Genomic DNA, 15,403 nt, shown 5'->3' with positions numbered 1-15,403 from the left:
GGGATCCTACATGACACTGTGTTAGTATGCTCAGTGTGCAAACAACTATGTAAAATTAAAACTTCTGGGCTGAATTCTATTGTCCCCTAAGATAACAGTTTCAAAGCAAAGTGGTAGCAAGATGTATGGAGTTGTTAAATTACAGTCCCCACCATGGTATTTCTCTAAACAGGAGTTTAAAGAACAATATTTTGTTCATATGCTAAAACATATCTCAAAAGCTTTTAACAAACTTCAGATGAAAAATCCTGGCAATACACCTTGGATTCTTGTCAATGAGGAAGCCTTAAACAGAAGCACATTATAAAGAAATTTATTTAAATTCTTGAGCACTAAGTATACTATATTCATAACTTTTTAGCACTCCCAATGAGATGTTTACTGTATGTTTCTATAAATTAAGCATTCATTGCATAAAACTGTATAACTGTATTCATTTCTCTATCAGCATACTATATAAATTATCACAAAAACAGACGAACCAACAAAAGATTCTTGAATACATGTAACATTGGTGGGCAGATAATATCAGTAACAGCTTATCTTCATGGTAAGCAGCTCTAAATGAATCCCTCTTGAATTCATTTAATTAAGAAGCTGAAAAGAAAGGAAACATGATTAAATGCTGAGAAATGTCTATAAAATATAGCACCACAATTATTTCAAAAAGAATAAACAAGGACTTGAAAACATTCATTTGAAAAGTCAGCCAATGTTTGTGTAATAATCTCTTAAATTTTTATATCCTATTAAGTAATTACTAAGCAAGATGAAAGCCATAAAATAAAAATCTGAGTGACTGAAGCTTAAATTTTCCTATTAAAAAAATTAAAAAGCAAAATGCACTTCAAACATCTGTTCTCTTCAATCAAGCTCTGCATCTGCTCTTACTACTTAAAGTGAGAACTACCTCTCCCAGGAGATGTTTCAGATTTATTTTAAGCATTCTTTACTGTTGAAGTGGCCCCTGAGCAAGGAGGGCATACAGGACTTAGCAAGGCTCTGTAAGGCTGCAGATTCTTACATTTTTAATGTTTTAATAAATTAAGAAGTTTCAGATGACATTGTTGCTTCTTTACCTCAGAACACAGCTTTGTATTTACAAAAAAACACATACACATTGCTTGTCATACCTTTCATTTGGGGATTTCCAAGGACTTTACCAAAGAAGAGTTATCTTACAAATAGGTTAATGGGAACACAAAGACACAATCACAGACTCAGTTAACAGTACAAACATAAAAACAATGAGCTACTGAACGGAAGGATTTCTACAGCTTCACTGCCTCTAGCTTTGCATAAAAGATCTTTCCACTCCTTTATAGAAATGCAGTGTGCTCTAGCGTACACACTGTATTAACTTCATCAGTTTTCCATTAATGGCATAATTAATTACTCATTACAAAACAGCCACGCAATTGCCATAAGCTTAAAAGACAGTACCAGTATAAAGATGTTCCCTGCTGCAAAAAGTTGACACGCTTATTAGGCAAGACATACAAGCCAAGGCAAAACAGATGGCAACTGGCTGGGTGCTGGAGGGTGATTACTGAAAGGGAAAAGCTAGCAAGAACAACTGTGTGACGAGGTGAATTGTAAGGTGCTAACAGAGAAGTAAGAGAATGCTGAGCACAGGATACTAGAAAGATAACCTAGGTCTAAGATACATATGTAAGGCCATGTATAGGAAAGACGGAATTGAGAGGAGAGGAGAGAAGAGAGGAATACAGTCAATGAAAAATTTTGGAGGTGAAGAGTGGGAAGGGTGAAGAGTACAGTAATCATGCAGGTTGTGTTGATAGGGCTGAAAGACTGAAAGATATAACTGTAGGAATATATAAATATAGCAGTGTCATTTTGAATAAATACACCATTATCGTGTCTACTGTTCCTTACTTTCTGTTTGTAACTGAACAGCATCTTTAGCAGCTAAGAGACATAATATAGAACATGCGTAAGGTAAACACTGAAAGTAATGTAGAAATTATAAAACAAGCCAAAGAGATGCTCAAAGAAGGAAAAAGCCAAAGGTGGAAAATGACAAAAAGCCAAAACATCATAAAAATCATGATACAGGGAGTCGCCAAAAAAGAAGGGGAGGAGGCAGGGTTTCTGAAAAATCTATGACAAGTTGGACAACATCTGTTGGAAAAGATCTGCAAAAAGAAAAAAAAGAAAACATATCCCCTTAGGCAAAGCACAGCAGGAAAGGATGGCCCAACTGTGCCCTTCCAGACATTAACTAACTGGAAATGGGTACAACAGGTAGGAGGAAATGGCAGAACTTACAGGACTTACAGGAAAGCTATAAAAGCTAAAAGAAATTTCTAATGGTGACAATCACAGAAGTCCTACTCATTGAACAGCATGCAAACTGCCACAGGAAGAAGCATTCCCTTCTTAAGAGATATGCTATGGGGCCAGACACCTGAAATTCAGGTCTGTTCTTTAAAGGACTACAAACTGGCACTGAATATGGACATTTCTCACAGAGAGAAATGCAGTGGTTTGTGGCTATTCATTAATTAGGTATGCTGTTGGATAGTTTAGATGCACGGAAGAGACTGGGCTGTTTTGTTTCCATTTCAATGGACAGCTTCTTTCTCAAGAAACTGCTGTCCAGCCACATTAAGAAGAGTAATATAAAAACAATAAATTTGAAGTTCATTGTCTTGATAAATGTGTATTATCATTCTCCTGTCTTTTAAAATTATTCTTATTTCCTCTGTTTTGAGGAAAATAACCTATTTTGCTGAGCACCATAGACCTGACTGTGAATCCTGGTGTTCAACAGAAATACATTTATCAGTTCATAAACTTGAGGTGAATCAAACTAATTAGGCATGAACTCAGTGTGGAACACCTGAGCAGTTGTTTGTAGCACTCACATCTATTAAAAAAATTAATTGGTCTGCATACATGTTCACTTATATTTTACAAATATATTTTTAAGAAATAACTATTCTATTTTATTCACTTCTATTTAATCTCTATTGTTCAGTATTATGCAAGTTTTCTTTACTGAAACTAATTTAATTACAGTGAGATAGACATTTCTTATATGGTGTATACGGTGAATGCAAGGAGTTTTGCAGCTCTGGGGCATCTTGTAATTTGTCTGTTCATGTTGCACTGACTGCTTTTCTCTAAGCAATGAATGAATACTTCATGTCTGACTTAACATTTATGTTCATTTCATGAAAATAAGGCATCTTTTATTTATCGTGCTATCTTGTAGCTTAGTTCTTTCTCTCTGCTAGTCAATACAGAACATGTATTTTTCCATTCTCCCAGTACATAGTTCTGAAGGCTGATTATTCTTTATGACTTAACTAAAACCTCTTCACCTTAATCTTTTCAATAATACACAAATGCAATTGATATAAAGGCTAATCTGATAATGAAACACTCAAATGCAGGTTAAAAAAAAAACACTACCTTTGTTACATAATGCAAGCAACTTAATAAAAATTATTTGAAAACTTCAACTTTTCAGCTGTTCGTATCATTTAAAATCAGATTAAGAAAAAAGCACGTGGTAAGTCGTAGACTTGAAAGGATTGTAAAAAGTGTGAACAATAACAAAGCCATACTAAAAATTAATGCAGAAAATAAAGCATAAAAGACAACACACTTGGTAAATTTCAGCCAAAGCTCAAAATATATATATATATATATTTTAACATTAGTAAACAGTGGGTAAGACTTTTGTCTGTCTGTCCTCTTGAAGAAACCAGTGTTACAAATATTTACGTTCCTAATATTCACAGTAATACACTACTGTGCTAGCGTACTGATATCTTCTGTTTTGTTCTTATTGTCCTTTCTCATTCTTAATATTTTCTGTGCTTTTTTTGGACTGCAACTGCCCGAAGTGACATTTGCACTGAACTTTCAAAGCTCTTTTCTGACCAGAAAAGCTAACCTAGAGTTCATACTTTTGCCTCAGAGTTAAGTATATTCTCTCTGTTGTTCCCATGTGTACTAGTTTCTGATAAGATTTTGTGTTGATATAGTGAAATTTTATTGCTCAATGACCGAATATCTGATACTTAACATATCACTTATTCAGTCTAAATGTTGGGGTGAAAAAACTTCTAAAAATATTCCTTTGGATACAACAACACTCCTATCTTATCCAGAAAGCTTTATAAAGGGGAAAATGTTCAACAGTGTGAAATAAAATTAATGCATTACCATTCAACCATAAATGACAACAATTAAAATAAAAGTTTTAGCAAAATTAAAGATTCCATCTTGTTCCTCACAAAAATGTAGTTTAGTATCAGCATGAAAAAAACCTGCCCTGGTAAAAATGGCTCGAGGGGAGAGATTTATTACATGCTAACTCATCCATCATGATTGTGTACACTCAGTAAGTAACCTTCACGGTGACCTCCATTTTGCATCACCTCTCACTCCAAAAGTTTATTGTATAAAAGTATTTTACCAACATAGTAACTTTTTTTTTTTTTTCCCCAACACTAACTTTCAGAAAGTAATATTCTGTGGAAGGAAGAATTGAAAACTTAATTGGAAGATGTCTGAAGTAGATGAAAATAATGTAAACACAATGTTACTTTCCCTTCCTACATACATATGTGCCCTCTAAAGAGCACATTTATAGACTTGTGCTGTTCTCTAGCACTTTTCTGTTTGTCACAGAAATTAACACTGACAATGGCATTACCGGGGTCAAGGAAGTAACAGCATTCCCAGTACTTTTATTTATGCACATTAGAAAAGGAAATGACTGTTTTACTCCAGTTTTTGACTCCTGCTTTATGTTTATCTACCTCTGTTTTTGATTTATCTTTACTACATAGAGGTCAGTGGAGAGAAAGAGGATGCACAGCAGGTTATGTTAGTTTTTCATTTTTTATTGATGCATACTGCTTCACAGAGGACTTGATTGTTTAGTGACAGCACAAACAATTTGGTATATCAGACTTTTTTTTTTTTCAAGACAGAAGCTGATGTTTGTGATTATGTATATAGCATTAAAACATTTTCTTTAAATACTGCTTTAGGCATGATAAGATGAACATTCTTTTTTTTCTGACAAATCATTAGTATGCATTGTTGCTACTGTTGTTACAGGCAAAGCTTTACTAGCCTGAGGACAATTTATCACATAACGACTGATAGTTTCAAAGTGAAACCTACTACCAGTGAAAGTAAAAAGACAGACATATTTCATTTCGTAAGACATATCTACACCAGGATCAATTGATGGGACAAGAAACTCTTTGGAAAGATACTGAGAAATTCAGACAAAAAGATGAATGTGTATCAGCATATATGACTAAGATTTAAGTGCAGGATATAAAATTAAAGGAGCAATGAGAAAATAACAGAATTTATATATTTAGTATACCTTACTGTTCTGTGTGTTCGCTTTAAATTAAAATTAATTAAGTATGAACATAAAGAAGCTTCTCTTCAGAAAGAGTATGACAGTGTCATGCAGACTACATGGTTGAGACAACTGAAGTGTCAAAGAATCAATAGCATGTTTATTTACAACAATGGAACAGAAAATGGGTTCAGAACTACCCAAGAGACCCACAAAACCCTCAAAGATTTAACAACGGAAAGGAACAGATAAGTACATTAAACATTTGGAAACAAGTAAATGAAATTTCATCATGGCAAAGTAATAGGATCAATTCTAGTGACAGTTTCCAGTGATTCTGCACTGAATGAGGATTTAGGACTGAATGGTTAGTTCATTCCCATGAAAACACGGAGAATCTAGAAGAGTACAAGCAAGCCTGTAAAATCTTGCTAAATTCTGTAGAAGCAGTAATGTTACAAAAACAAAAACAAGGAACAACACACAACAACACCGCGTCAGCTACTAAATGTTTCTCATGTACTTAGCATCCATGGAGTTCATTCTTTCATGAATTTATCTCATGGGTGTTATTGATTAGTAAGTTGTGATGCTGATTCTAACTCAGCTCTTTAGGCCAGATTTTGGTTTATGGGTCTAACAGTTTCTTCACAGTAGCAGCATGATGAAGCAGTATCTCACTTTAACAGGGTTGTAATGAATCATTCTTTTCAGCACTATCCTAGATTTCTTTTATTTCTTTCTTCACCAGCTGTAACATAACGTGCATTTTTCCACATGCATTGCATAGCAAATTAAATTTACTGAACCTTTGATAGAAATCAAATTCTCTCTCTTTTTTTTTTTTTTTTCTCCTACTTCTTCACATCCTTTATTCTTAGCTTGGATACTAACAGAGGAGTCTACAATCTACACAGGCTTCAGCTTCTGCTAGACAACCAAAAAAGGATGTCTTATTTTTTCACTAAGAGCAGATTCAATTGTGGGAAAAAAAAATCTGCTTCCCCAAAATTTACAGCAAAAAACATTAGCACAAAAAGAAGGAAATCCCCCAGAAAACAGGTATGCATGAACATCTACGGTGTTGTGTAGCCAAGCCATAGTCATGTTCAAAAGGTACAGTTCAACCTCAGACATCTTAAGTGTAACATAAGAGTCAAAAATTTCTAGTGCTAGCATTCAGAAATACCATGCAAGGTCTGGAAGTTGGCAAAATCATATAAGCATGTTGTTAATAGGTGGTAAGAACATTCCTAAAATGAAAGGATTAAAAATGAAAAGTGACCTTAATGTGCTGCAGATGAAGCTAATAATTACTTCTTCAACCTAAGCTCTTAATGGGAAGTAAGAATATCTCACACTTTTGGAGACTAGATTCTGTTCTTCACCCCAAGTTATTGAAGGCTAAAAGGTAGAAGACGTTGAGAGGCTGTACAGACTATCACAAATTGAAAATTACTAACTCCACACTGATGAAATCTTGCAGTATTATAGTATCGAGCTCTTTAAAGACCTCTTCCCTTTCCAGCAGGAAAGAATAAAAAGCAGGAACAGACCTTCTGTGCATATTGCAAGGGGAAGAGCTCTATTGTCTTGAGTGGTAGAACAAAACACAGAATATAAAACTGGCTACTGCACTAATGCACAAGAGCTAGTCATAGAAAGCAACACTAAGAGAAAAACTGTAGAAGTATTCTTATATGATTCATTAACAGTGGCATTAACAGCGGAACTGTTAACATTAACAGACAATTCTTTTGTTCTCTACTTCAAAATATAGCCTTCAATCTGTGGTGCAAAAGCTTCCCTTATGTATATTTTGTATACGTATTAGATGACATTTCATCATGTCAGATCTTTCAGCAAAATGTTACTATATCTATACAGCAGCATGAATATCATCCACTTACTTTCATCCACGTTAAATAGTAATGTAGATTAATATTCTGTGAATGATTAGTCTACTAGTTTATAGAAACCAATTTTACTGGAAATAAGGCAAACATCTTCTTTAAAATGCATTGTGGACAGCTAGAGGGAGGAAAACAGCTCACATGCATCTTATCTCTATTGTAAAGCCTTACATAGCACGTTAAGACTATGCCAACTGTATAATATGTACATATATATACATGAAAAAATATTAAAAAGGAGCAAAGACTGGAGCAAAAGAAAGAACAGCACAGTTTCAAATAGGATCAAAAGTCAACGGAACAAAACTATTGATGTTGGAGATTTGTTGGAACAACAGAAGACTCTTCCTCATTAAAAATATTTTAGTCATCTTATAAAAGAAAGCTTTGAATGAGAAAAATCAACAGATCTCTCTGTTTTGTTCCACAAACTTGATGACTCAGGAAATGTCACTGTATTGCTTTTATCTCAGTAGCCTGGTCCATCATTGCTATAGCACTGAAGACTTCACATAATTGCACATTTCCCTTTCCTCTGGGGTAGGATTTTTCATGTAAATCTAAAAATTATACTGGGATCATGAGAAAATGATAATGGATTCTTAACAGGCTACTGAGAAAATATGTTAATAGATGAGCAAGGCGATGTGATTCAAGTCTAGAACTCTACAGGTGACTCACAGATGAGATCATCCACCTGCAAAATGGAGAGGCTTCTCTACATCCTTGGGCAAGAACTGTTTTTCATTTACTATTTCTCCACTTTTTTTCTGCTTGTCTGACAAACTACAACTGTTTAATTGGCAGATGTAGATATAATTAAAGATCATAACTCTTTATTTCCTCTCCGGTGTTTCTGACAAAAAAGATGGAACTTGGTGATAAAGCATAGCTTAGCACTGTACACTGGTTTGGTGTTTCTTTTATCTTAGTTTTAAAGACGCACAAAGAAATATCTAAAAAAGGTTTATAAATTCAAGCATATGTTTTCCTTTGCATTTTTAGTGGTGGCACTGTAGATGACATGGTCTGTGCTCAAACTAATTTAACTGATCTGCAGTAACAGTCATGTCAACCCCACTAGCTTTCCAGCCCTTTTGGGTTCGCTTTGATTAATTACCTTTCTTCCTGCTTCTTCCAGCTCCCACAGACTCCAGTGGTAACAACTAAATATTTGTTACCTAAAAGCTATTCTTAAACTTATTCAAAGTTATTGAAATATATAAAATGAGAATTTAATGAGAGATTACCTATATGGGTAGCCATGGTATTTGGAACGGAATATCGACAAAAGGAAGCTGAAGAAAAAGACCACCAGACCCAGGCCTACCAGGCATATTACTGGAAAGAAAACAACTTTGTTTACTAGCATATAAAAGACTTAAACTGGAATTTCTACAAAGAATATTATTTATGTCAATCATTTATAAGGGATTTTGACAGTGAAATACAAAAATGTTGCTGCTTTGCCTACTGATGCCCACTATCTTCTGACAGGAATTCAAACACACGCTGAAATAATATTTATGGTTATTAAGAAAAAATAACTTGTCAGTATGAATGTATTTTCAAGAAAGGAGTAGCAATTTGCAACTCAAATGTGTGTGGATGCAAACACCTTACCACTGATAATGGATTTAGTAACCCTGTAAATTATACATATCACGTAATGTCATTTCAGGCATTTGCTTGTTCTTTTCAGAAAACAAATCACATTTAGAAAAATATTGCTTAACTAATGGAATCATGTTCTCTCTAGTCAACCCTCTAAGGCTAAAGTAACAGCAAAGGCTGTTTAGTAGCTGCCTTATCTAATTCTTAATGGCTAAAACATTACACTGTATTAAGTTTCAAGGTTGGTAGCCAAATTCTTTTTTACTCTTAACAACAATATTAATCTTTTGGTACTGAAGATAAGTAATAAAGACACAGAGCTTCTCATAGCACCTAGATGAGATGCAAGCTCTTTTAAGTCTTTTCAGGGTACAAATGAATTAGCAAAGTAAAAACTTAAATTAAGAAATGATATGTGAAACAGCAATTGGCACCTGTGTGCCATAGCATAAAACCTTATCAGTCACCATTGTTCACTCAATTGTACGCAAGTGGGGAAAAAAAAAAGACACATTTTACAAGCTGTTGCAGATAATTGAGATGCATCTCATCTACATTAGGTTATATTTTGGTTCTAATGAGCAAATTTGGTTTTAAAAGCTTTTCTTCTTATACTATTCCTAGCCTAGGCAAACCTTTGCTATTTAATTGCAATATTTACGTATCAAAAGTGGCTGGCTTTGAGCAAAGAACAAGCAACCATGAAGTCAGTGAACCTGAAAACGGATGCATTTTTTCATTAAAATTGGCCATGTGAAAACCGACATGTCAATTTAAATATATGATTTCTGCAGTTAATTTAAGAAAACTAGCCATATACAAATCCTATAAACACATTTCATCATCAAAAAATCATTAGTCATAAATATGAATTCAAAACATGAATAAATAAATTACTAAGCATGAACAAACAATGCAAGGCAAGTACACAGAAAGCATTCACTTAAGGACCACAAGCAGAAAGGAGTTTGATTTTGTACTGTAGCCTGTTGTTATTTCACTATGCTTACGTTCACACACCCAGATACAATCTGGATCTATGATCACATGCCAATTAAACTCATGTCAAGGTCTCTTTCAAAATCAGTATTAGTTATATACTTTCATATCATGTTCTTACATGACTTATTGCCAAAAATCTTTTAAATATTCTGAATGCCAATGAAATTCAGAAAAATATTAAACTTGCACTTCAGGCTTAGAATCTTTAGACATTACAGAAGAGGGTATGTTCTATACTGTTGGGCTTTCACCTTCCTGTGGAAACTTACGATATTGGCAAAGTGTACCAAGTAAGAGAGGTTTTTCCACTCCTTCCGATATTGTCATCTTAAGCATTTTAAATGCCTGAATTCATGTGTTAAAAACAATATTTTTAAACTCTTGTTCTTTAACTCACTGACTTTCAACATAATCCTAAGCCAAAAATCATTCACACTATGCCTTACTACGTCATGGAGATGCTGTGTCAACCTGTAGGTTGGCTGGGGATGCTTAATCCATTTATATATATACATATTCATGCATACATATATACACACATATATATATATATTTTACAGCTACAACTTCATATGAATGCAGTTTTATCTCCTGAAGTTTTATACTATCTTCTCCACACCACAAAACTTAAAAATTGGTTTGAGGGATACCTTTTGAAAACTTAATCAGGATTAATCAGATTCATCTGTAATTTCTCAGTATCTTTTAATTGTGCAAACATTATCTTAATTGTAATAAGCAACTTACTTCTCCTCTTTCCAACATCCCCTTTGGAGGTAGCAGCTTCATTCAGGAGTACCATTCCCATGGTGATAGCAGCATCTGTATTGCCATTGTCAAGGAACAACAGATGTGTGGATACCTCAGAAAGTCACAAAGGTACAGCTAAAAACTAAAGTTTTCAAGGTAATAAAATGAAAAAGTATTTACATACAAAGCTGCATATCACAATCTATACCGTAACAATAGATTCACCTGTAGCAAAAGTAGGTAGCAACATTTTCCTTTGTGCATTCGACATACAAGAGGATAGGAGGTTCAAAAAGCTTTAAAGGGTAAGTCCTCATGTACGACACACAACTTTTGGAGAGTTATGGAAATAGATATTTCCCAATATCTTCCAATATTCTGTATATTGGAAATAAAGGATTTTAGACATGGAGACTAAAACCAGAAATCATTGTTATTGCACACAATTTATTTATTTATTTATTTAAATGAAAATTGAAGCAGTTGGACTGCTTTATCTTCCTCTGCTTCTAGACAGATATTAGCTCCCTCTTTAGTGCCATATTGTTTAATAGTTCAGCAGAGAAACATCCCAGAGGCAAAGTCCTCAGTCACTTGCAGTGTTTATTGCCTAATTATTACTGTTACAAATACAAACAAGCACATAACGATAAAGCAATTTAACTAATTTAGCTAGATCTTAAACCATTCACTTAATTGTTTATTTGAAATTGTATAAATAAAAAGAATGGTTACTACTGTGCTTAACATCTGTTCTGAGGAGGAGGCATGCATGAATGCCACACCGAAGCAGGAGCATGTCGTGTGACTTATATTTCACAACGTCAGAAAATACAAACTTTGAGACAACTGAATCTTGAATAAGGATTTTTTTTAATTTTACTGACTCTGGGGCTAGGTAGCAGGATGACAGACTAAGTATCAACTTTAAGAATGAGATGTATTCCAATTTACTTACACAGATAATGCACGAGAGATACTTCAAACATGCTACAGCCATGAACAATATGTGCATCCTCTAAGATTATACTTGCACTAATCCTATCAATATTTGTATTAACATTTTTTTTTCATGTTAGAAATGATCAATATTAGACCAAAATTCTTAAAGACATCTTAAATTGCAGTTATACAATTTCAAACTGAGACTGGGCGAAACTATTAGAAATGTCATAGAATCATAGAATCATTCATGTTGGAAAAGACCTCTAAGATCATCTAATCCAACCTTTAACCTAGTACTAAAGTCTACCATTAAACCACACTAATAAGTTCTAAATCTACACATTTCTTGAAGACCTCCAGGAATGGTGACTCAACCACTTCTCTGGGCAGCATATTCCAATGCTGCACACCCCTTTCAGTAAAGAAATTTCTCCTAATACCCAACCTAAACCTCCCCTGGTGCAACTTGAGGCTATTTCCCCTCGTCTTATCATTGGAAAAGCTAAAAGCATGTCAATGATAACATCATCCCACTTCAGAGGAGATCAGCAGCCTGATTAGGGGGAGTGGTTTTAAACTAAAAGAGGGGAGATTTAGATCAGAGGTTAGGAGGAAATTCTTCACTCAGAGGGTGGTGAGGCACTGGAACAGGTTGTTCAGAGAGGTTGTGGATGCCCCATCCCTGGAGGTGTTTAAGGCCAGGTTGGACAAGGCCCTGAGCAAGCTGATCTAGTGGGTGGCATCCCTGACCATGGCAGAGAGGTTGGAACTAGATGGTCCCTTCCAACCCAAACTGTTCTATGATTCTATGATTCACATTTGAGACTTCTAAATTTCATACATGAAGAATGAGAAAAGTCAAATATTGAATAACGGGATTAACAAAAATAAGCATCAGTGCTGAAAAGAGGTAGATACTCATCTCTGCAATAACAAAGAAATACAAGTATAAACAATCTTTTGGGTACAGACATCTTATCTACATTCCTAAATTAGACACTAGCAACACGTTAGTAGCCTGAATTACTTTTCTCACACATGTACAAGGTATAAGGCACAGAGTGACCCTTTGGAATGAATGGTTATATTCAAGTTCTGCACAAAACCATTGCTTAGAATTGCCTGGGAAGTGAAAAACTGGGGATCTAATTCCTCCTAAACTCACTCCCTGTCTTTCTGATGATGCTGTCCTACTTTACCTAGAGAAAAAATGCAAAATTCTTAAAGGCAGAGAAAATCAAAAAAGACTATAACTGAATCCCAACAATACTGGGGAAAAATCTCTTTCAATTCCCAGTCTTAAGGCCATTTATAATTTGTTTGTTTTTCCCCAAAGCATCAGAAACTCAGAATCAACAGACATAGGAATTTGTTAAATTTATGTTGAGAGACATCAGCATCACTATTACCGCCTTTTCCAATGCCTGTTTTGAAAGAAAAGGTCTAAAATTTACTGACTCTGTTCCTAATACAATGCTGTCCAGAGGCAGGGTCCGCTGACCGTGTTAAAGGAATTGGTGATTTCAAGGGACTTGTGCACGAGAATGCTTCATTGTGAATCTTAGGAGATGTTAGTTTCATTAATGAGACATTAACATATGTAGAGTTGCATACCTAAGTACTTTAGTCATTTAAGATACAACTGAAAGCAAAAATAACCTGGAAATAATGAGAATGCATCAGACATAGACATATTACTACTGGGAAGATTGCAGATGAAAAGTAGAAGAAAAACAAGAATAAAACTAGTAGGTAAATATACAAGGAGTTTGAAGCTTCAGCTAACGAATAGTTTGTTTCAGTGCAAAATCTGGAACACGAGGTTCCATCTTGACATCTGGAAGCACTTCTTTACTGTGTGGGTGACAGAGCAGTGTCACAGTGAACTGTGCTTATTTTTTGTCCCAGCTCTTTTGGAGCCTCACATCATTACCCCTACAACTTCCCTCACACTGTCACTATTTCTGCTTCAGTTCTTGCTTTCTAACTTTAGCCTCACTTGGTTAGTGTCAATGACACCTGCTTTATAACTTCACACCCTAACAGTGAGTGTGTCACTTACTTCATGATGTTGAAGCAAAAGAATCAGTCTTACTGAGTTCTGATTTCAATGCAATCATTAGCTTTTTACCACAGAATTCTTAGCCTATGATGTTGAAGCAAAAGAATCAGTCTTACTGAGTTCTGATTTCAACGCAATCATTAGCTTTTTACCACAGAATTCTTAGCCTAACTTATTATGTCGGGCTGCTGTTTCCTAATACTGCATGTTTTTTTACATTATTTTGATATTTCACAAAATAACGCAACGGTCCTAGCTACAGAGATAATCTTTTATGATAACACATTTCTCCAGTATTGGTTACTTGGACAGTTTTCTATGCACAAAAAATAAGATGGCATTAAAAGATGTACTTATTTTCTGTTTCTCTTTATCCCTGTTACTATGCATTATGCAATTATTCTGAAAACATGAGGGAAATGTGGCACTCAGATAAACCATGGCTAGCAAATGTTTCAAGTTCAGGTGCTTATATTTTCTGATAAATGTATCCTTTTGTAGGAAGTTTGTGTGTGTGCAAATCCAGTTAAATATCTTCTCATTTTAAAATTTGGAATGATTTACCTACTGAAATTCTGCTGCCCTTTTTTCCCCAGCTGGTACATTTCATAGAAATTGACAACATACACAATTCAGTTAGTTCTTTTGAAAAGGCTCCAAATATTTTGATACCTGAGGGAGATCAGTTTAATAGTATGATGAAAAACAGTGATCACCAAAATTCATAAGATTATTTATAAAATGATCAGAAGTAGCAGAGCATAATATTTAGCTTTGTAAATACCAAGATGCTTGACTGGAAGTATTAAAAAACAAAAATAAACATTGCATCAACAAACTCCAGAATGATAGATACCTTACAAAATGAAAGTGATTACTAGTAAATTCTGGCTGCTGTTTATTAGCATGCTTTGACTGAAAATTTAATTGCTACTAATTCCAGCCAGAGTGCCCAAAAGGAAGAAAATCTGGTAATCCATAAATGTATTAATGTGATGTATCATTTATATCTTTTCTTCACAAATTTAGTCCTCATCTGTTGTGAGTGGGGAGGAAAAGGAGAGAAAATTAATTGATAGACAACTCGTTACCTTTGTGAAAAAGTTTGGTGGTCTCATTTATAATCTGCTGGATTACTGCCAAGAGTGAAAAACAAAACCTACATTAACATTATTCACATAAAGAAACAATTACATTAAAGCTGCAGATCACGCATCTTGCTTAATAACTCATAAGCAAGAACAACAGGAGGACAAAATGTTCATCCACTCAACTTTGTGTTCAGTTTATTGTTAACTAAAATAGGGACAGGTTATCCCTTGAACTTTAAAAACCTCTCATTCACTTTATTGTGTGTGGATAAAAGGAAAGCACATACATTTTCTGTGAAGGAGTATCAAGATCTACAGGAAAATCTATGACTTTATTCCCCCCCCCCCCTTTTTTCTCTGAGTAATAGTAAGTAAAACGAGAAAATTCTTTACTGCCCCCTTATGAGAAGGACATATCCCACTTACCTAGAGAAATACCAGCCTTAACTTTTTCCTGTTAATATTTAAACCTCTAAAATACCTGTTATAACTTCAGAAATATTGACCACATTACACATTCTTTAACTGAACCATTTCAAGGTGTATTCAACTTTCAACTTACATTTGAGAAATCCCAAGATAACACGCATTACAATCATTCTGTTTAGGAGATATTCTTTAGCTACATGCAATTCTTGAAAACAAGGTATTAGTCACTTTTCTACCTTGA

The 15,403-nt window shown here is 34.5% G+C and overlaps 1 protein-coding gene across 3 annotated transcripts in view; it reads right to left on the bottom strand.

Annotated features, from left to right (window-relative positions):
* Positions 1-297: 297 nt before the first annotated feature.
* The window catches only part of TUSC3 (tumor suppressor candidate 3), a 124,310-nt gene continuing 109,204 nt past the window's right edge, over positions 298-15,403 (bottom strand). For 2 of the 3 annotated variants that reach the window (XM_083834594.1, XM_083834595.1), the window contains 3 exons: positions 10,633-10,707; positions 8,520-8,610; positions 298-597 (listed from right to left, as the gene is read on the bottom strand). In XM_083834594.1, coding sequence (XP_083690720.1) covers positions 582-597; positions 8,520-8,610; positions 10,633-10,707 — 182 coding nt within the window. In that variant the 3' untranslated portion in view covers positions 298-581. The remainder of the gene's footprint in view (positions 598-8,519; positions 8,611-10,632; positions 10,708-15,403) is intronic. The other variant, XM_083834596.1, reaches the window with a different exon arrangement.

This window comes from Anser anser (assembly GCF_964211835.1).
Source record: "Anser anser genome assembly, chromosome: 4".
Lineage (NCBI taxonomy): Eukaryota > Metazoa > Chordata > Aves > Anseriformes > Anatidae > Anser > Anser anser.
Note: the sequence above shows the minus strand (reverse complement) of the source record. Positions and strands in the feature narration are given on the sequence as shown.